General features: G+C 49.9%; 2 protein-coding genes across 2 annotated transcripts in view; both read left to right on the top strand.

Annotated features, from left to right (window-relative positions):
• Positions 1–15,542, top strand: part of LOC117013219 (translation initiation factor IF-2-like) — a 27,439-nt gene extending 11,897 nt beyond the window's left edge. The window contains exon 3 of the mRNA XM_033090159.1: positions 15,408–15,542. Coding sequence (XP_032946050.1) covers positions 15,408–15,479 — 72 coding nt within the window. The 3' untranslated portion in view covers positions 15,480–15,542. The remainder of the gene's footprint in view (positions 1–15,407) is intronic.
• CACNG5 (calcium voltage-gated channel auxiliary subunit gamma 5) lies at positions 15,492–23,073 on the top strand (the record flags this gene model as incomplete). Its single annotated transcript, XM_033090157.1, is given in 8 exon segments — positions 15,492–15,594; positions 15,597–15,671; positions 17,093–17,179; positions 18,068–18,208; positions 21,324–21,341; positions 21,344–21,444; positions 21,446–21,469; positions 21,769–23,073. Coding segments are annotated over 8 exon segments (897 nt in total), but the record flags the coding sequence as incomplete, so codon positions are not given.

Here is a 23,073-nt window from a genome sequence, read left to right as displayed (position 1 = left end):
CTGCGCTCCCTCTCCCTCCCCTCCGGATGGGAACGTCTGTCTCCCTCCTGATGAATGTGTTGTTGAGGGAAGAATGAGAAACACTCATCATCTGATGGGCCTGGGGACACTGCACTGGGGACGGAAGGGGACGGAAGGGCTGCACGGGCGGGTGGGGGACGTCAGCCGAGTGAGGGGGTGGGAAGGGTCCCAGGTGCACTTGGAGGCAGAGGGAAAGCAGCAGCAGGCCTCCTACCCCGGGGAGGGGCAGACCCCGCATGGATCAGCTCAGGGAGCCCCTGACCCTGAGTCCTGGCGATTACGCTTCCTGTTCTGTGGGCCACCGTGGAAAACGCCCTGCCTCTTTGTGGGGAGAATGGAGTGAATACAGGCAGAATTCTGTGCCCCCAAAGACACAAGTTGCGGTCCCGCCCCAGCCTCCCTAGGCAGGCAGGACACATCTCTCCACCTCAGTTTCCTTACTTGCAGAGTGGACCATGCCATCCAGTAACACCGCCTTCCTAAGCTGGATGGAGGAATCCAGTGAGGTCACGATCCCATATGATAAGGTTTGGTAAAACGTGGTGAATGCTGAGGGGCAAGGTCGTTGTGGTCACAAACACCTCTGCGCTGTGAGGTTTCTCCCTGTTTGCCTGGTGACTCACCCCATTGTTTTCCAGGCTCGTGGGTGTATACCTTTCGTGGGGTCAGATGGTCAGAAGATACTGTTTAGATCCTCTGAGGGTGTAGAATTAAATAACAGAGGTGAGGTAGAAGAATTCAAACTCCTTTGTCCTCAGGAGGTGGATGTCAGGACATCTCCCAGCCAGTGTGGCCAGGAGCTGAGTTCAGCGAATGGTAAACAAGCCAGTAGAGATGAGAAAGCAAGTCCATCATCAGCCCGCCTCCTACCCCATGAGCCGCTGGGCTCCTGTCCTGAGAGCGGGCTGCAAATGGACGCCATCCACAGGTCTGTCCATTGTCTTCCCAGCACGCCCTCCCTGGTAGTCTGTGCCGCTTGCCTCACTCCTGCTCTGTGCCCCCTTGGCAGCCCCCTCCCTGCTCTCTCGGCCTTGGACTAAAATTGATAAGGGGTGGGGACCTAAGACCCCATTAATGGCCTGAGGAGCTCCATGTGACTTGCGCATTTGCAGAACTGAGCACTCCACTTAGCAGTGTATATGGGACACAGTTAAATAATGAAAATAAAAATAGAGTGCTGCAAAAGCCTGGGGCAGGCTGGCTTATGCCCCAGGAAGAAGCAGAGAAGGCCCCAGGAGAGGGGTGGGAATTCACTCTCAGCCTCCCTCTGCCACAACACTGCTCTAGTTTAAAACTATTTTTTTTTCTTTATATATAGGTCATCTTTTGTTAATTTTTAAATTAACGTTCATACACACACACACACACACACACACACAATTGGAGAAATAATTTGTGCTTGTTATAGAAATTCAGAGAAGTAGAAAGAGGCATTCTTCTCCTTTCTACCCCCACTCCAGAATGCTGGGTGGGGGTGTTAGAGATCTTGGTACCATCTCTAGGAAAGAGAGGGGGTGAAAAATAGGTACTGAATTAGAGTCTTCCAGTTTTGGCAACAGAGTCAGCTCAGCTAACACACACCCATCCAACTACCAGCACTTAAGAAGGCTTTTCAATATATACACATAGCTGACTTATAAGAAAGATGGAAGTCCTCAAGGAACTCAAACTCAGCGTCTTGAGGACCAGGGGATATCGAACCAAAGAGGACCAGGGGATATTGAACCCAGATATGGCCATAATAGCTCAAGTCTGAAATTGTAATGCTCACCGAGAAACAGGCAGATGTGGCGTTGGGTCACAGCAAGGCCAGAAGTTGCCACTGATACCCTGCCATGAACAGGAAACTAGAAACCTGCCCACCTAGGAGTGGGATGCGGGGTTGTGTAGCAAAGGCACGTTTAAGTTTATAAGAAACTACAAACTGCCTTCTAAAGTAGTTGTACCATTTGTACCATTTTGCATTCCTACCAGCAAAGTATGGGAGCTCTGGTTGCTGCAAATTTTGCAACACTTAGTGTTGTCAATCTTTTTCATTTACGCCATTCTAGTATGCGTGTAATGGTGTCTCATTGTGTTTCTAAAAGAACCTCGATTAAACTAAATATGACAGTAGGAAAAATTATAGGTCAATATAAATATAATGTTAAACTGATATTTTTGTTTATATTGAGATTGATCTATAATTTATATATAATGTTATATATCACAATAAAAGCAAAATTTATCCCGCTAATGCAAGAGTGGCTTAACATTTAAAAGTCTATTAATGTAACTTGCCTCATTAACAGATTAAAGGAGGAAAATAAACATGTCAATCTCAATAGATGTGGAAAAGATGATAAAAATCAATATGATTTTAAGAAAAAGAAAAACTTGTAGCAAACTAGCAATAGAAGAGGACTTCCTTTCCCTGATAAGCTGTATTTTCACAAATATCCTACTTGATGGTAAAATGTTAGAATTATTCTCTTTCAAATCAGACCAGCTGTCTCTATGATCCTTTGTATGTACCATGTTTCCCCGAAAAAAAGACCAGGTCTTATATTAATTTTTGCTCTAAAAGATGCATTAGGGCATGTTTTCAGCGGATGTCTTATTTTCTCATGTACAATAGTCTACATTTATTCAAATACAGTCATGTCACTGTCTTCTGGAACATTGTCATAATGTACTAAATGTGTCTGTCTGGCTGACGATCTTAACTGGGGCTTATTTTCAGGGTAGGTCTTATTTTGGGGAAAACACAGTATTGGAATTCTTTGCACCAACATAAGAAAAAGAAACAGGAGGTATGAGAATTGGGATGAAAAACGACAAAACTGTCAACATTCACAGATGCTAAGAAATCTACATAGAAAATCGAAGAGAATCTTGTTTAGCAGTGTTGCTATATACAAGATCACCATACAAAAATCGATAATCGTATCAGATATTCAAATATATGTAAGAACTTCTCGAAAGATACAATGAAGGGCATGAAAAGAAAAGATGCAGACTGTGAGAAAACGTTTTAGCACATAAATATGACAAAGGGTTCATATCCAGAATATTTCAAGAACTATAAATGAATAAGAAAAAAGATGAAGAACCCAACAGAAACATAAATGGGAAAAAGACATAAAGAGACGTTCCATAGACAAGGGAACAGGACTGTGACTAGACATAAAAAGATAATCTGTATCACTGGTAATCATGGAAATGCAAGTTAAAATGGCAATGAGATACCATTTTATTCCCACTGTGATTGACAAAAATTAAGAAATCTGATAATAACAAATGTCACTGAGACTGTGAAGCAATGAGAACACTGCAAGTGAGCGTGTAATTTGGTAGTTATTTTGGAAATCACTTTGGCATAATGTAGCAAAATTAAACACATTTCCTAGGGCACCGAGCTTCTATGCCATTTCATTCCTCGATGACCCCAATATACAGACATTATATTAGTGTCACCATTTTATATCTTTACTGAATGAGGCTAAGAAAGCTTAAGTATCTTGCCAGAGTTCCCATAAGCTCTGATGTTTCAGATCCTTTTTTCTACCCTCTTACCAGGCAGTGATTCGCTGCGTAGCTTTGGGGCAGAAATGGGGTCCTGTGCTGTCCTAGCTGTGCCTCCACAACGCAGGGCGGCAGGCTGCACCACCACGGTCAGCCAGCAGGGGGCGAGTCAGCCACCCACTCTCTGCCCTGATAGGGCATTGTCCCTTAGCTCCAGGAAGACAGCTAATTTAAATAAGGGGGAAAGATCATTATGTCATTTAAAGACAAGGGTGGTGTATATTTGTTAAAGAAAATCGTGGGAGAGAAACAGTAAAATAGAAAGAATAAACAAATTCATCTATAATCCTACTATCAAAACACCCCTATTGATATTTTTATATTCATCATCCCACAGGTGAACAGAGTTTTGTTTTACAAATTAGCAAACAAGGTTTCAATATTCCGTATTCCACTTTTTCTCGTTTAATATTATCTATCAGCATTTTCCATCAATGCCTACCGAATTGTCCACTGAGTGGATAAACCATAGTTCCTATAACCCTTATCTTTCAGAAAGGCATTTTGGTGATTTGGAACATTTTGTTATTACAAACACGATTGAATAACTACCTTTTTGTATTTATTTTGTATTTGTACTTGTGTACTTGTATCTATTTCCTTAGCAGAAAGTTTTGGGACCAAGACAAAGCTTAAGGCTCAATGCATGTTGCTAAATTGCTTCCCAAAAGGGTTGCACCAACTTGTACTCTGGCCAGCAGAGTCCAAAAGCGACTGGTTCAGAGGTGAAGTTGTTTTTTCTAATTTAATTTCTTATTTTGAGATAATTGTAGACTCACATGCAATTGTAATAAATCAAACAGGGAGATCCCATGTACCCTTTACCCAGTTTCCCCCAAGGGTAACATCTTGCAAAATTATAGCACACGCTATACACACAGGGTCTTGATGTGGCTGTAGTCAGGATGCAAAACTCTTCCGCATACAGGGATCCCTCACGTAGCTCCTTAGCCACACTGACCTCCTCCCCTCCCCCTACCACCCCTGATCCCAGCAACCATTAACCGAGTCCCCATTTCTTCATTTTTGTCATTTCAAGAATGTTATATAAATGGAATCGTGAGGTGATGTTTTTAAGGAAAATTATTGTCAAAAACAGATGGAACAAACTTACAAGTGGAAGAACTATATAGAAGACACATTTTTTAATTGGTCAGTCTCTAGACCAGCGCTGTCCAATGAAGTGTAATACAAGCCACATAATGCCATTTAAAACTTTCTGTAGCAGCGTTAAATAGGTAAAATTAACATGTTTATTTAGTCCGATGTACCATTTCAACACGCATTAACGAGCTATTTTACATCCTGTCTTACTACTAAGTCTTAGCAACCCGGGTGTATTTTGTCCTGACAGCATGTCACAGTTTAGACGAGCCACGTTTCAAGTCTTAAGAGCCCCGTGTGGCTGGGGGCTGCCTTATTGGATAGCTCGGCTCTAGTCCAAAGGAACTGAAATCAAACCATGGGTGTGGGGGGTCTGTACATCCCCAGGCTTGTGAGGGCCGCCATCTTGGATCGTGGTTATCGACCTTGGCTGCACCTTGGAATCACCTGGAATTTTTAAAACTACAGATGCCTTGTCTCCACCGCACCCATCCCACCAGAGGTTCAGATATGATTGGTCTTGGAAGCAATCCAGCATTGGGATTTCTTTAAAACTCTTCAAGGTGATGCCAGCAGGCAGCAGGGATTGAGGTGGACTAGTTTCAGGGCTTGGGCTTGTGTCCTTTTTGATCCTGTCAGGCCGTGGGATTCTGGGAGAGGTCCTGGGGATAGATGTCGTTCCATTTTCTGCTCTCAGTTCCTGACCTGATCTCTTGGGAGCAGGCTCTTTCCTCTCCAGCAGTTCTGAAGGTTTCTGCACTTCCCGGCCCTGCAGAGGCCCATCCCAATCTCTGCCTTGTTCAGCCGAAGACAGTTCTCAAGGCTGATTTTACCGTGAGAGGCACACAAGCTTCCTTCCCATTGCTCCCACCCCACCAGCACCACCTTGTTACCTTGTGTAGTTTCCACACTAAGGTTAGCCTCCTTGGTGGCCAGTCTTGCTTCCTTTCTGGATCAAGGAATGAAGATGAACAATGAACATTTACTGAGAGCCTGTGACCTACTTTATGTCACACAACCCTCACAGCCACTCTGTAAAGAAACCATCTTTCCTGTATTATTGATGAGACTCTGAGATGCTGAGCCGGTTGCTGGAGGCCCCATTTGCTTCCTGGCAGAGACAGGACTAGAAGCCAGGCACCCCTGCCCAGGGCCCCCACTGCGCATTTGGGCCAGGACGGTGGGGGGATGATGAACTGAGCAGGGAACAGCAGAGGCAGCGACAGCCAGGCTGAGGTTCACACTTGTCCTGCCTTGTGTTGTTTCCAGACCGATGCCCTTCCAAGCCCAGCGGCTGTGAGGCCTATGAGGGGGGTGTCCCTGGCTGAGAAGTAGAGGCCAGCACCCTTGCCTCCCCAACCATGTCTGGGGGCTCAGTAAACAGTGAAACCCCTCCTTCTTTGCCCTCAGTTCCCTGCCAGGCCTTCAGTTCTGTCATCCAGTCAGGAGATGCAAAAGTCTCTTTAAAAACACTGCAAGCGCCTTGACTTGATCTCTCGAGAGTCGTGAGGCATCTGCTGGGACAGGATTCTTGGTGGGTCAGCCACAGACCCTCCAGGAACCACTGGGCCACCTTCCAGGGCCACAGGAGCCGACGAACCTGCACTCTGCCATGAAGCCTTGGACCTCCTCACTCCCGGGAGGGACATGCTCAGAACCAGGCCGTTGGGGGTCTCAGGTTGGCCCAGACATCATTTCATCTTGAGTCATGAGAGTGGAGGGAGGCGCAGAGAGCGTCGTGTTGAGAACTAAGTCCTCAGACAAACACACCACCCCTTTGATGCTTTTCTCTCCTTGTCCATCTCATTCACGGCTCTCATCCTGAAGTGGCTGGCACACGTCTGCCTTTTGGCACTAATGTTGGGAGGGCTGGAACTCTGGGCTTATGTGTGTTGCTCCTGGACCCACAGCAACCTGTCCAGCTCCCTGTATGTCCCAGGGCTGGGGACTCAAAGCGGCAGGGCTGGAACATGGGGGAGAAGGGCAGGGCTGTGGATGGTGGAGTGAGGGGAGGCCTGGCACGTGTGCTACATGCCATCTGAATCCTGAGTTATGATAAAATATGCAGGAGGCAGGAAACAGGGCTGGCAGGAGGTATTTATAGAAGCGTATCCGGTGCTTTGTAACCTGGCCAGGCCACATTGATTGTCTCGCAAGAGTCGTTCTGTAGCAGTTGTTCTGTCTGGAGGGGCACGCTTTCTGCAGGGCCTCTGTGTACAGCCCAGGTAGCTTCTCCAAAGCCAGACTGGTTTTCCTCCCCAGGCTCCCCCACTCATCCTTCTTCCCTGCTCCCAGGAGCAAGAATCAGCAGAAAAAGAAATGTCTCTCTTGAAATATAAATACTTACTCCCAGCATTGGGGCGGGGGGGGTTAGACAGAACCAAGAATAACTCTGAGTCCAGCAGGGAACACTCAGTTACCTTCTTCTCCTACTCTTCTTCCTTCTCCTCCATACTCACTATTTCATATGAAAAATATCTGGTTTGTCTATCCACCTGACTGAACAAAGGCCAAGGAGAAAAGGACTTGAAAACTTCAGCCCTCTTATCTTAAGCAAGAGGCCGATAATTTTGAGAACAAGTACGTCAGCGTTTCCCTTTGGTAGTCAGGAATCTCCCCTTTCGGAACTGAGAATCTCCCAGGTGGTGAGCTCAGCACTGTTGAAACAACCTCTGCTGCTCCAGGAGAATCAGGCTGAGAGGTGAATGAGAGGCCAGATTGCTGAGTTCAAATCCCAGCTCCCCTACTTTCTATCTGGTGACTTTGGCCAAATGGCTGAACCACCAACCCTCTCACTTATAAACTGGAGTCAGTGACCATGGTTAAGACTAACCTGGTACCCTTACTACGTAACAGGCTGGAGCCCCCACCTGAAGCTGGTTATATGCATTGCTTTACTTAAGCCTCATAGCCCTTTGAAGAAGGTATTAACACCGCCCCCCCATTTCAATAACATTGCCCACTGCCAAGTGCTGTTTCGAGGATTAAGTGAATTAACATGTGTAAATTGCTTAGAACAGTTTCTGGCATGTAGTCCTGGCTCCATGAATGTCAGCCTGCAGGAACCAGGGAGGCAGCAATGCCTGGTGGGGACAGAGGCCGCAGACCCACAACCAGGATCCTGAAGAAAGGAGAGACCCCTGGGCCCAATGTTCCCCACAGGCTTTTGCAGCCTGGATCTGATCGATGGCCAGTGTCGCCAAAATTAGATCAAGTCTGAACATTTTTTCCTGTCCACACACATTAAGACACAAGGTAGGAAATTTCCCACTGGCTTTTCTCGCACCCGGTAGCGGTGGCAGGGGCCATGATGTGACAGGCTCAGCAGGCACGTCTGGAGGTGTGAGCGGGGGAGGCCGCCACACGCATGGGCTTCTAATTGCCAACAATTAAGACTTCATGTGACTGAATTATGCAGTTTGCATCCCCCGTTACCATTGTGTTTAAGTGGGATCTAAAGGAAGAAGGAAGTATATGCAATCCTGCCTTTTCTAAATGGGATTTTGGTTTCTGCAAATGCTACAAAAAAAAAAAAAAAAGTCCATTTCTGTTGGGGTAGAATTTGGGGGGTGGTTCCTCTCCTTGTGGAGCTGGCCAGGACATCTGCTGTCGCATCTCCTCTGCTGTCGGGGTTCCTGATGTGGCCCACAGCCAATGCGTGACGTGGGGCAGCAGGGAGGGTGTCCTATGGTTCATGGCTGGTGTCAGGACTGGGAATGATGGAAGTTACCAGTCAGAAGGACAGAAACACCCAGGGACAGAAACATTTGCTCAAACACATAGATTTCTGTAATGGTTTTATGGTTTATTATTCATTGAGACACTACGTCATATATCTCCTTTGTGAAGAATAATTTTTGACATCAAAACCTACCTCTGTGTTGTTGAAGAGGGGAAGCAGAATTTTTGAAATGTATGGATGAAATGGGAGATGGGGCTGGGCTCTGTAGTGGCATGGGGGGAGAAATGCACAGAGCCTGGGCTTGGGGGCCAGACACACCTAGGTTTGAATCTAATCTCTGTCACTTAAGAGCCGGGTGACCACCATGTCTTCATCCTCGGGTTCCTCTGGGTAAAGAAAGCATCATAATGGGACTTGGCGAGGTAGATATCAGAACGAGAATATGGCTGCTCAGTAGATAAGTGGTAAGAATCATACCCTCCTCGTCGTCATCAGTTTGTCCTGCCCTGACGCTCGTATTCTGTGAGCCTCCGATGCATGCCTGTGCTCAACATGCATTCGTAATGCAGCCACGTGAAATGAAATTCAGTCTCCATTACCTGCAGAGCTCCTACGTCAGTTGCAGTGGGGAGGGCCCTTTGCAGCGCTGTGCAGAGCAGGTTAGCTCCTCAAATGAGAAAACAAGGCATAACGGTTGCTTATGATTTGGGGGCTCAGGAATTTGGGAAGTGCTCAGCTGGCCAGTTCTTGCTGGGGTTTCTCATGTAGGTGCAGTCAGACGTTGGTTGGGGTGCAGTTATCAAAGGCTCAGCTGGACTGGACGTCCAGGATGGCTCAGTCACAAGGCGGGCAGCTGATGCTGCTTGTTGGCTGGGCGCATCTGGGCTGTTACGCAGAGCACCAGTGCATGGCCTCCAAAGCAGTGTTCTCAGCCAAGGGCGATTTTGCCTCCCCAGGGACATTCTTGTTTATTACAGCTGGGTGCTGCTGGCATCAGGATAGAGGCAGCTGAACATCCTACAATGCACAGGACAGCCCCCCGCAACAGAGAATGTTCCAGCCAAAAATGTCCATAGGGCTGAGTTTGAGAACCCCGCTATAAAGCATGGTGATCTCGGGGAGTCGGGCTTGTCACATGGAGGCTGGCTTCCCTGAAGGAGCTCCCAAGAGAACCAGGGGAAAACTGTGTCTCCTTCAAGAACCCAGCCTCAGAAGTCACACAGCGTCATTTCTGTCTATGCTATTGGTCGAAGCAGTCACCAACGGGTCTAGACTCAAGGGGAGGAGCCGTGCCTGGACACACCCCTCAATGGGAGGAGTGTCAGGAATTTGTGGTCACTTTTCAACTACCATGGAATGTAATGGGATTCAACAGCATGGAAAAGAGCCAGTGCCATCGGACCTTTGGGGGTTGACTTCTGGTCACCAGCTTGTCCTGCTGGGGGCTGGCCAGGCCAATGCTGAGTCACTGGACCAGCTCAGAGGAGCAGCTGCTGTAACTGTCAAGAATCCCTGCTCCCAGAACCATTCATCAAGCACTCCTGGGGTTTCTCTGGGATAGTAGGAAACTGACATCAGCATATCTGTGTTGGACCATCCCTCACTTCCTCTCTCCTCTCCAATGGAACCTGTCCATCCTCCCTAGCAGTCAGTCCTCTAACTGGGCTCCCGCTCACACCTGTGTGTACCCTCCCCAATCTCTGAACACCTAAGCACGTCATTGCAAGTCTTTTTGTTATTGGCTTGTGCAGGGAGATGGGCCATTAGTGATTTAATCTCCACAGGACATTTCTCTCCCTCCTTGCTAGTCATGGATGATAATTAGAGACTGTTAATTCCTGATAATTAACAAGCTAATATTTAGAGGTAATGGCATTCATGTAATCATCTTAAGAAGCGCTAAGCTGCTGTGCTGTTCTGGGCCCCCCGCCCCAAAGGATAACACCACATTTCAGCATCGCTAGCCCGGGAGTTCGCTGGGACCCTGCAGTTTTGTTTACGAGGTCAATGATTGGAGACTTGATGGCTCTAGTCTTTAATTTAGTTCTCTGTTCTGGAAATTGAAATAATACATTTTTTTTAGAAGCTTTGTTGAGCACAGGAAATCAAATACACATAACCTTATTACCTGGAAGCCTCTATCATCAGTGTTTTGGGTTATTTCTTCCTGGGCTATGAATTTTTTCCACAGTTGAATTCATGTTAGACATGTGGTTTTGCATCCAGCTTCATCCATTTGATATTATAGCATAAACATCATCTCTAGTGGTACTCACTTACAAAAAATAGCTGCCTTTCCCATCAGAAGAATCAAACGAACATTGTAGATGAGAGATGAATTCACGGGAAGGAGAAGCAATTGTGTAAAAGCAGAGACGTGGACGAAGGCCTGATTACGTGGGAACTAGAAATTCCTTCCAGACCAGTGTCTGCGAGGGGCCCCCCCGCTCCCACCACCTGAAGACGTTGGGTAGGAGAATATGTGCACACACATGCAGTTACATCGGAAAAACGACAGGAAAGCGGCGAACTAAGATGTCACTAATGGTGGTGTTTTCAGACTGGAGAGAGACAGGTCATTTTCATCTTCTACCTTATAATTTTCCAAGCAGTACAGAGGGAAAAAAGCATTGGATCAGCATTCAAAAGATTTCCAGTTCACACTTTTGTCCCCGCGTGGACCCGGCTGGGTGACCGCAGGTACTTCACCCCTCTGGACCTTGATTTTCTTATGTGTGGTTTGAGGGAAATATTAGTCTTCCTGCCCTAAAACATGGTTTTCAGAATCAGAAACGCTGAGTCCGAGTGTACCCCATGAGACTGACACGAGAAGGTGTGCCCGTGTGACGCCCAAGAGCAAGCCCAATAGGCTCAAGAAACAGCCCTTATGGAAGGAACACTTGGCCGTTTACAGAGACAATCTTCCAAGTACTGTCACTTCCATTTCTAGATTCCCTAGTGACCCACTTTGCATGTGTCTCTTCACCCCAGTACTTCTGGAACCGTTTATTTCTTCAGTGGGGCGATGGTACAGCAAGAGCATAGGCTTTAGAATTAGACCTAGGTTTAAATCCACAGTCTGTCACCTACCTGTGATGTCCTATAGGACTTCTCAGAGCCTCAGTTTCCCTATCCACAAAATGGGGCTAGCACGACCTACTTGGGGGGTAGTTGTGAGGTCCTGACGAGATACTGTGCAATAAAGGGCTTTTCCCTAATCAATGATGCTATTTGTTGATAAATATGATTTAATAATAGAAGCATAAATGCAACATGTTGAATGAAATAAGATTCTTCTTTTCCACTCCGTGCAGAATTCCATTAATCTGTCGCATACTCTGGAAAGGGACTTTGCTCTTTTTCCAAGCTCACTCCAGGCTTCAAGCTCTTCTGTTGTAGGGTTTGACAACCAGGTCGACTTCGGCCTCTTCTTTCATTTCTCACTTTTGTAGACTCAGATCCAATCTCCTCTCTGCTTTCATCTTTCCAAACCTCCAAGACCCGCATCTCTTTTTGTCTCGCTGCCCAGCTTATCATTAAAATTGGCCGTTCGGCTCTGGCCAGGTATTAACTGTCATTTTTCAGAAGCCCTGATCCATCTGCCTGGCAAGAACAGGAGCTTCTTTGTCCGTTATTGCTTAATAATAATTCCTTACACCAGGATCCGACTTGAAGATTTTTCAAAGCGCTGTCAGCTCTGCTGTTGCGTTTAATCCCCCAGCAGTTTTGTGGAGTGGGCAGGGCAGGCCTTGTGATTCTTCATGGCAGGCAGCCTCACTCCCAAAGTGGGTTTCACAGAACAAGTCACCCTTTTGTGGACAAATAAGTTTGGAAAACACTGGAATGAGCAAAATTAAACAGGCTTTTCAGACCTTTAACATATTGATGTGCAGTCAGATTCTTCAAGACCCAGATCCGGTGTTTCCCAAGCATTTTTTTCACCAGTCCTTTTTGCTAGAATATTCCAAGGACATTTTGCTCCATGGCACCCACTTTGGAAAACGCTCATAGGGGTGGCACCAGAAGGGTCTTGAGAATGAGTCACGTGAAGTTCAAGTTCAGGCACCACCTCTTGCTAGCTGAGTGATCTTGGGTGAGTTTCTTAACTTCTCTGATCCTTGATTTGCTGACCTGTAAAGGGGGATGGTAATGGAGTTGTAAGAACTAACATGGAGAATAAATAAAGTGCTCAGCAGAAGGCCGACCAACGATAAACCTTCAATATACTTTAGTATTTATTGTTATCCTCTTCTGTGGTACCTGGGAGAAAAGTGGGCCTCCGAAAAGTTCATTTTCCAGCATTACACAGCTGTTTCGTGACAGGGTTGAGTATACAGTCCAGGTTGCCTGCCTCTCACGGCCCTTTGCAGCCGTTATTCTCACCCAGGCATCTCATCGTTGTGTTCTCCTCTCCTTCCCTTAACCCCAGTAGACATCCCGGGGGTTCTAATTCCATTCCCTCTGGCAGATGCTGGGCTTCTCTGAGCCTCAAATGTAAATGAAAGTACTTAGCAAACCACTATAAAAATGTTAGTTATCAGCCCTCACGTCACTCCCCATGCCACCAATCCACGTAGCCATTTCCCCGGGGCCCCTCCAGGCAGCCTGCCCTGCCACCCCCACCTTCTCGGGACCCAGATTCCGCCTGTAAGGATGCGGCCCCATCTCTGTGTCACACTCATGATGCTGTGGTTTCCGATTTGTCCACCTCCTGAGCTCTACACACCACAGTACCTCTGATTCCTTTACCTCTCCCACAGCAGCAGACACAGGGAGCCATGCAGAGTAGGTGCTTTATTACATACTCCAATCAGGAGCCAAGCCATCCTGCTCCGCCTCTCACCCCACTGAGTGGAGAATGACTTGGCTTAGTGAGGAGGTCTGGCTGTTTTGCATTTCATTTCCCTTCTTTGTCAAAGCCAGTTCAAAAGGGAGTGGCTTGGATGAAACCCCTGTGCTCCCCAACCTTAGGGATAGGGTGCCTCTGCTTCCATTAGCTCGCTCAGGCCTCCAGGAAGCCCGTGCGGGGTTCATTCTATAGGTCAATCAACTCTCCCACAGTCAGCCGCTAGGGCAGGGCTGGTGATATAGAATGAACCCAGGATGTCCCCCCTGTCTTGCAAAGACCACCCATTTTCCTCCCTTTCTCCCTTCTCCTCTCCTCTACAGCAAGATCAGACTCCACAGACAAATCAAGCCTCCAGACTTGATGGTGGCTTCTGGCCCTTTTCCCCTGGCTCAGCCAGGATCCACCCGTGCCTGCGCTGAGCTATGATGCCATGCCCTGCGTGGGGCCCCTGGGTCACCACCAGGGACCTGAGCTTGGTGGCCCTACCTCCCCACCATAGGTGCTGTGACACCTGACTCTTTTCTGAACATCAACACCCTGTTTCAAAATTTCTGCCTTTGCATTATTGTAAGGGTTGATATCTTGGCAAATCTGCAAGCATGACTGGCTTAGGCAAGATGCATTGAGTTGCCCAGGCCCCACCTTCCTTCTGGAGACGTCTCTGCGTGCCCCCTCCATTCCCACTGCCTGACCCTCCTCTGGGCTCTCATGGCATCCTAGGCTCCCCTGTCATGGCAGTTACTACATGGTCGTGTACTCGCCTGTTTGCTTGGCACAGCACTTCTCAGACTTCAGCAGGTATACACTTCTTCTGAACCTTGTTACAATGCAGATTCTGATTTAGAAAGTTGGAGGGGCCTGAGTCCGCGTGTCTAACAGGCTCCCAGGCAATGCTGCTGGTCCATGGTTTACACTTTGAGTAGCAAAGATTAATCACTCTCAGCTTGGGCTGTGCGTTAGATCACTGGGAGCCCTGAGAAAGTACCATTGCCCCCATCTGAGCCCAGTCACACCAGAATTTCTCAGAGTGGCACCCAGACAGTGGGGATTTGTAGGCACTCCCTGAGTTCTAGATTGCAGGCAGAGTACAGAGCCCTGTGGGTTTCATGGGGGCCGACATCCATCTGCCTTATTCCTCCCACTTTCCCAGCACCAGTGCCTGCTGGCAGGTATCAGTAGGTGTGCTCGTGGCTCACCTTGCATGGACTCTTAGCTTTTCTCCGGCTGGTTCAGAGCTGGCTCCTACCAATACCGTGTGCTGAACAGGCAAGAGTCAGACAGTTTCTGGTCAGGGGGGTTAGGAGGCCCATTGGACGTTCTGTGGCTCCTTTCCATGTGTTAACCCAGAACCACCGCTGATTAGAGTCCATGAGGAAGACACGTTCCCAAGAAAGCTTCTCTGCCCTCAGCCTCTTCCCAAGGCCACTGCCGCTCCCCTGTCTGGCTTCTGCAGCTCTCTGCCTGCCTGCACTTGAGCCTCAGAGTCCTTCTCAACACCAAGAAGCCCACCCAGCAGAGCTCACTCCTCCATCCCTCCTCCCTGCTCCCCAAGCTCCTGGGCAGAGCTCTACCACAGCCCCCATCAAGCTGCATGTGCATTGCTTTGCGGCACCTTTGTTCTCCTAGGTGGGAAGTCTTCAAGGGCAAGTATAGTGTCATGTTCAGTGTTCATCTTTTTATCTCCCATGTTGGGCACAGTGGGTTACTGAGTAAATGAAAGGAGGGAGGGAGAGAAGGAGGGAAAGAAGGGAAGGAGGAAAGGAGGGAGGGAGGGAGGAAGGGAGGGAGGGAAGAAGGAAGGAAAAATAGATGGAAGGGAGGAAAGAAGGAAGGGAGGGAGGAAGGAAGGAAGGAAGGAAGGGAGGAAGGAAGGAAGGAAGGAAGGAAGGAAGGAAGGAAGGAAGGAAGGAAGGAAAGAAGGAAGTGCATTATCCAGCAAGGGGGACTCCCAAAGAGGACAAAGGGGCCCCTTGCAGTGGCCCGTCAAGAAAGCTGTGAATTCCTGACAGGAGAGGAAGAAGGTGGCCCCTCTCTCAAGGTGGCCTGGTGTCCAGGGAGCTGGCCTGTTGGTCTTTATTCATTAGTTTAGCCAGGTGGGGTTCACTTTGGTTGCCTCCCAAGGCCCCTTCTGTTGGCCTCCTTGAACCGTGGCTGCTGCCGCCCACTCACCTTGTCTCCTGCCCCCAGAGCCCACTCCTTGTTGGCGGGACTTCGGCTGCAGGCCGCGCGCGCGCTGCGCACTTGACTGTGGGAAGATGAGTGCCTGCGGGGAGGAAGGCCCTGACCCTGCTGAGCAGCGTCTTTGCCGTCTGTGGCCTGGGGCTCCTGGGCATTGCAGTCAGTACCGACTACTGGCTGTACCTGGAGGAGGGTGTGTCCTGCCCCAGAATCAGAGCATGGAAATCAAGATGTCCCTGCACTCAGGCCTGTGGCGTGTCTGCTTCCTCGCAGGTAAGGACCCCCGGGCTGTGGACAGCCCTGCCCTGAGAGAGGAGCAGCCCCTCCCACGGTAGGAGGACATGCTCTGCAGGAAGGAGATGGTTCGCCACGGACGAGCCTCCTGAACCTAGGCAGTGCTCTCTGCAGTGACCAGGACCCATTCCAAACTCAAGCCCTGACTTGTGTCCGTTTGAGCAAGTCCTCTTATCCCCCAGGACGTGGGTCTCCCACCTGAAAGATGTCACCACGCCTTCCCACCTCCCAGGCTCGGTGAGGCTGGCATCCCCCGGGTCTAAAAGTGCCCTTGTGGGCCTTAGCTCCCTGCACCATCGACCTCACCTGCCTCCCACAACACTGCAGGACACGTACTTATTATGATTTCCACCTCACAAATGAGGAAATTAAGTGAAGTAAGTCTCCTTGACTCAACGTCACTTGTATCCACTCGTTTACAGGATGGGCGTACTTACTAGTTTCTCTGTTCTCATGTCCTTGAAATGGCAGAGAGAAACACCGATGCGGGTCTTTCCAAGTCTGCAAGATGGGGCAGGTTTTGATCCCGCCTGTCTGGGTCTCCGGCCAGCTTGCTAGGGCCTCTCTGGAACCCTTGGAGTTGCTGCTGCAAGCACTCTGTCCTTTATCCCTTTATCGTGGCCCAAGACCAGGCTGTACAAGAAGAGCACCTCCTGTGACATTAGCCACAAGCCTGGGCTGGCTGAGTCGCCACAGTTTGCTCACTGGGCCTTTCCTGAGGGTCCCATCAGCTACATGTGCACTGGGCAGAGGGACTGCTTGGTCCGCCCAGCTTTGCGGTGGGACTTTGGGGGATGGATATGGTGGGCGGCGCCCACCAGTGTTTAGCAGGGAGGACACCCCCCGGTGACTTGCCACCTGATTCCCAAGGCCTGGCCTCCCGGTGACTTGTGTCGGGAATGGCATCCAACACTGACCTCACCTCCCACTGCCCTAGACCGTGTGGCATCAAACTGTGCTTAAATCTGAAGCAGAGTTTGAAGTCACCAGGATCTGGCTTCCAAAGTAGTTGACAAGGCTTTTGGGGTCCTGCTCCATGACACCCACGCTGGAGAATCTAAGGACAGCCATGCGCCAAGTCTGTCCCAAAGCAACGTGACGCTACGAGACGTTTTGCTCAGCTTGAGCTGCAGTGCTGGCCCCTTGTCACACGACTCTCGGTGCTGGGGTTCATCTTCACAGTGGTGCTTCTCCAGGAAAGACGTGATGTCAGGATGTGCTCCACCCCTGCTGCGGGCCACCAGCCAGGAATGGGAACCCCTAGGGTTTGGATCCAGCCCAGCTGCAAATACGCCATGGGCCAAAGATCCTAGAAGCACTGGGAAATAAGATTTGCAAAACTAATTTCAAATCCCCGTTGCAGAAGGACTCGGACAGGTAAACGATTCTTGTCTTCGTAGGGGAGGAACGTGGGCGCTGCTTCACCATAGAATACGTGATGCCTATGAACTCTCAGATGACATCCGAGTCCACAGTCAACGTTCTAAGTAGGTGCCTCGGACTTTCCAACCTAAACCACTGGCTGGACAGCAGAGCAGCATAGAGGGAGGAGTCAGGGTGACCAGCTGATTTCTCAGAGCCGGTGTCCTTAGACTCAGGTGGTTGTGCTGGTCTGAGCTCACCACAACTTGCTCTGTTAATTATTTATCCAATGGTGGTGACAGGTTGCTGGAGTCTCCCAGTCTTGTGAGCCAGGCAAGTGAGAGGACATCCCAACCCAGCATCTTAGTCTGTCTGGGCTGCTATAGCAAAATAGCACAGACCAGGTAGCTTATAAACCACAAATATTTCTCTCTGTTCTTGAGACTTGAAGTCCAAGATCTAGCGTAGCCGTGTTCTGGTGAGGGCTGTCTTCCTATTCAGAGCCAGTGCCCTCTCGTTGTGTCCTCACGTGGTGGGAGGGGTGACGGAGCTCTGTAGGATCTCTTTGATCAGGGCACTAATCCCATTCATGAGGGCCCCGCCTCATGACCTAAGCACCTCCCAAAGACCCCACCTCCTGTACCATCACTCTGGGCATTAGGTTGCAGCATATGAATTTGGGGACACATATTCAGACCATAGTATCAGGGAACTGAATCGAGCCCTCTGGCCCCATGAGGCTGACTTCGCGCTCTTGGCCTACGAGAGCTGGGTTCTGACCCCTAGAGTGAACTTGCAATACTGAATTAGCATGGACTCCACAGGCTAAGGGACAAAGCCGGCCAGCACTGGGAGGTCCCAGACCGCCCAAGGAGAGGGTGGAGCCCTGGGAGCTCATGCAGGATGCAGCTTTGGGCACCAGCTGTAGACACTTCCAGGAAACTCGAATCAGGAGGGTGAGCAGGGAGGAAGGCCACTGGAGGCTGACAGCAGACTTTTGTCCCCTCAATTAGAAATGATTCGCTCGGCCACACCGTTCCCTCTGGTCAGCCTCTTCTTCATGTTCATCGGGTTTATCCTGAGCAACATTGGACACATTCGTCCCCACAGGACGATACTGGCCTTTGTCTCCGGCATATTTTTCATCCTCTCAGGTAAGTTCTGTTGTTTTCATGAACTCTGTACTTTTGACATTCGACTCTGCAATAGCTCTGCTCTGGGAAGTCCTGCTCACGGCTGTGGGTCAGCCGCCAGCAGCAGACTGCTGAGTCAATGACCCAGGCAGAGGCAGAGCTGGAAGAGACTTCTGATGACCTTGGGCCCATGTGTTACTTCTGGAGGGGGCGTGACCTGACAGGCTCACCCTGGGGCAGAGCTGGGATTCGAACCCAGGGCCCTTTCCGCACTCTGTACCATCACCACCACTTGTTTTCGTTCCCGCTATTAATGAGTATTCCTGTTTTTGAAGGGGCTATGTCTTCATGTTTTTACATGAAAACTATACGCAGTCTGCCTTTGGAATAATGACCCCTTCCCCTCCAGCCCTGAGCTGTCCTCAGGGGACTGCTACTGACCTCTTCACTTTCCAGCCGCACCCCGTACACTGGCCCTCCCAGTTCCCTTCCACACGGATCTGTCTTCTGGGCTGACACCAGGTCGTACTTTGTCATTCATTCTTTGTCATGCATTCTGGGTGCTGGCTTCACTGTCCACTAAAGGTGAGTGTAACGAGAGACACAGACAGGTAGACAGGAAATCAGGACACAGCATGAGAAGGGTTATGATGGTGGTCAGCAAAGGCGACTGGGGGGGCCAAGAACAGGGGGTGAAACGCAGACCCGGGGTTGGTCAGGGAAGACCAGCAGGAGAAGGTGAGATGAAGCGTGAGTAGAACTTCGGTAAAGAATTTGGGTTTGGGGGTGGAAAGGGAACCTGGGGGGAAGAGAAAGGATGAAGCATTGGGAAACTAAGTGGAATTATCACTCAATATGGCAGGAGCATAAGGGAGACTGTGGTGGGAGGTGAGACAGGGAAGGCATCTGACGTCACCTTGTGAATTCTGGACTTTGGGAGAAGGATTTTAAGAGAAGGAATGACATGATCAGATTTAGATTTTAGAATACCCGTTGTGGGGAATAGAGGGAGAGAGGGAACGAGACAGGAGGCGGGGAGACCAGGCAAGAGGCTGTTTCACTATTACAGGAGGAAGGTAATGGTGGCCCAGACGGACGGGTGATAGGAGAGAAATGACAGGGTTCTTTGACACGTGGGAGGTAAACTCAATAGGACCAGGACTAGACTTTCAAAACAGGAGTCAAGGCTGAGTGCCAAGTTCTTGCTTGGACCCTGGGGGATAGTGCATTCGTTGAGTCATTGATCTAGGGATCACAGGAGAAGGAGCAGGTTTGGGGCAGAGACCATGCGTTCAGTGCGGGAAGTGCTGAGTTTGGGGTGTCCATGTACCATCTGGGAGGGGTGTGCAGAAAGCTGGGTCTGGGGCCAATGGAAGTGGCCTGGACCAAAGAGAGAGATTTGGGAGCTGTCAGCCTAGGGCTTAGGAGAGGGAATCGTGGATGTGGATGAGATTACTAACAGGGCGGATGTACAGTGAGAAGGGAAGAAAATGTGGTTAAAAAAAAAAAAAAGTAGGCTCTTTCTCCTCTTGAAGGTGACCTGTGCATTTTCATGAGGACCTTTTCTTTTGGAGAGAATGCACCAAGCCGAAGGAGTGACTCTTAGGGCGCTTCTTTTAAGTGCCCTGGAGCCCTGGACTTGTAAATAAGGGGAGGGACTAGGAGGAAATGCTTATAGCTGGAAGACGGGTTGGAGGATGGCTTCATGGATGGATGGGTGGATGGAGAAGAGGGTACACAGCTGGTTGGGTACCAGGCATTCTGCTTGCCTCCTGATTCCCAGCCACTTTAGTTTCCTTTTCCCAACACTTTCTTGTCAATATGGCGTGGGAGCTCGGTGGCAATCAGAATGCCTGCTGCCAAGAGTTTTACGTTCTCTTCCATTTGTCCATCTATCTATCCATCCATCCATCTTCCATTTGTCTGTCCATCTTCTTTTCAGTCCACCCACCCACCCACCTACCTTCCATTCATTCTTCCATCTGTTCATCTACTCATCCATTCTTCCACCCATCAATCCAACAAATATTTATGGAGCACTGCAACGTCCTTAGCACACCCTCTGCATGGTGACGTGTCCACCTAGTCAAAAGACATGGACTCAGGATTAAGCTCTTATCTTTCTACGAACTTCACAGTAGTCAGGGCTATACAGTAGCTTTGAGGCAGCTCAGGTGTTTTCAGCGGGAGGCTACAGGATAAGAAATTGCGGATTGAACTGCGCCCCGTGAAGTTGTTTTAATGATAGTGACAGACAGGGTTCACGGCTCCACCAACGGTGCCAACAATCAGTTAAGTGCTGAGGAAGACTTGAGTCACATCTATTTTCCTTGAACGTTTACCTTTCTAAGATGCCCTAGTTAATCATGTGAATGGAATTAAACCTGAACAGCTCAAACAGAGTAATTAATTACGTCTTGATTCAATTACAGTCACTAATTGACAGGACTGGTGCCTGAGGCCGTCATTTGCATAACGGCAGCAGGAGTTTGGGTCCCACTGGGCCCCGCTGATTTAACACTTGCCAGAATCTGGACAAACTCTCTTTACTTCTCTCTGCCTAACAAGCTCTGGAGGCCACACCCAGTGGTCAGGTGGGCTGCACAGACCATGGACCACTTGGTCTCCACGGTGATGTTATCACCCACGGGGATTGGAGGCCTGGCTGCCTGTGTTGAGGGATCCTATTTGTTCCTCATTGTAGCAAAAGCCACTTGTTAGTTCAGTGGGTCTCACCCATCGTCACCTTAGCATCACATAGGGTGCTTTTAAGACGATACAGTGCCAGGGCCCTGACCCACAGGTGACTCAGAATGTCTTGGAATGTGGCTCAGGCATGTACTAGGTCTGACAGGTGATCTAGTGAACAGGTGGGGGTGAGGAACCATCGGGCTCACCAGGGCTCAGGAGGTAGCTAGACGGGGAGCTTGTTTACCTGCAGCTCTGCTTTCTAGAAGATAATGGTCTAAACAGGGTCTTCAGGAGGAGAGCACCTCCTCTCCTTGAACTCCAAAATGAGTGCATTGCCACCACAAGGCTGGTGGCTTTCACCTGAACCCACCAAGGGGAGGTTGGGTGCCCCATCAGCAAACCCCCCGGGGGCCTCCTCTCTGAGCACCCCCTGCCCTTTTCCCAGGCCTCTCGCTCGTCGTGGGCCTGTGCTCTACATCTCCAGCATCAACGACGAGATGCTTAATAGGACCAAGGACGCAGAGACCTATTTCAGCTACAAGTATGGCTGGTCATTCGCCTTCGCGGGCATTCTCCTTCCTTTTAACAGAGGTAAACCCCTTCCCCCAGGCTGGGTGGGGAGCGGGGCCCTGCCCAGGCTCAGCGTGAGGAGAAAGGCACTTACACCTCATCCTGGGACCCCCCTACTCTACTGCCCCACCTCCCCAGAATGTGCCACTCTTACCTTCCTGCATCTGCCCCATCCGGGGTGTCCCAGGGCCCTGCTCCTGTCCTCGAATCCACTCCCTCCCCACTCCAGCTCCTGTCACAGCTCTGTCCTGTGCAGACGCAGCTGGGAGCAAGGCCAGGCCCCCAGCAGTGAGCCGTCCTCTGCTTTCTCCTCACTGTAGAGTGCTGGGGTGATGTCTGTGTACTTGTTCATGAAGAGGTACACCGCCGAGGACATGTACAGGCCTCACCCTGGCTTCTACCGCCCGCGTCTGAGCAACTGCTCTGATTACTCAGGCCAGTTCCTACACCCAGAAGCCTGGGTCCGGGGCCGCAGCCCCTCCGACATCTCCAGCGACGCCTCCCTGCAGATGAACAGCAACTACCCAGCTTTGCTCAAGTGCCCCGACTACGACCAGATGTCATCTTCTCCTGCTGAGCCTGTCGCCTCCCTCCCTGGACTGTGGACAGCCGGACACCCCTCTTCCCGTGCTCCTTTGCTGGCCCATGAGTCCCCGGCCCACGATTGATAGGCCCGGGCTGCCCCCATGCTTAGCTGTTGTCTCTTGACCCATGTTGTCTCCCAGATTCCCCCAGAGTATCTTCTATTGCTCCAGGGTGGTGTCAGGAGTTTGGAGAGAGCAGGCAAGCTGATTGGCTGAGAGCATGGGCGTGGTCCCACCTCTTGAGCGCCAATCACTCCAGCAGCTCTCCCCCTTTCCTGGGAGAGGTGGGTGTTCCAGCTGTGTATGCGTCCCTGCACACCCAGCTTCATGGCCCCAGGCCAAGGCCGACTGCGAGATGCCAAGTCCTTACACAGACCCAGCTGGACTCCTGTGCTTGCCAACTGGCCCGGCCCTCACATTCATGGTCTTGGCCAGAGTCACCAAAAGGGACTCTGCGATGGAGGTCTGGCTGGTTCAGAATTGTCAGCAGTGTTCTCTGTGAAACTGTTATCCTCTTGTCACCCACATCCCTGCCTGTGTTCTCCACCTCCTTCGCCACCCCACGGGCTTTGAATCTCTCCCCTTGTCCTCCCACTGGAACTCAGCTGCCCTACCTTGGCCCCTAAGGGACTGAGGACCCCCTGATGAAGTCACCAAGAGGTGTTAATGGCTGGTGATGTCTTAATATTGTATGGCCCCCTCCATAACATACTTCACAGGGGTCTTTCATGCTTAACCCAAAGAAGTGACTCTGACGATGGGAATTTCAGGATTTGGCTGGTCCAAGTTCATACTCCCAGGCACTGTTCGGACCCTGGGGGTACTGTTCCGCTTGTGTGGGCAACATTTCGGTCCAAGGCCCTAAAATCCAGTCATGCAGACAGATGTCTATACCACCTAAGCAGAAGGACAGCTTTCAAAGAGGCTGCCAGGGATTTGGAGCTGGATTGCTGACACCTGGTGCATTTTGAGCCTAAACAAGCCAGACTGGGAATGATCCAGCTGCTCTCCTGAGAATGCCATGAACACTGCGGGGGGGGG

Source organism: Rhinolophus ferrumequinum, chromosome 21, assembly GCF_004115265.2.
Source record: "Rhinolophus ferrumequinum isolate MPI-CBG mRhiFer1 chromosome 21, mRhiFer1_v1.p, whole genome shotgun sequence".
NCBI classification, from domain to species: Eukaryota; Metazoa; Chordata; class Mammalia; order Chiroptera; family Rhinolophidae; genus Rhinolophus; species Rhinolophus ferrumequinum.
The sequence above is the reverse complement of the archived record's forward strand: the minus strand, read 5'-3'. Positions and strand labels throughout refer to the sequence as shown.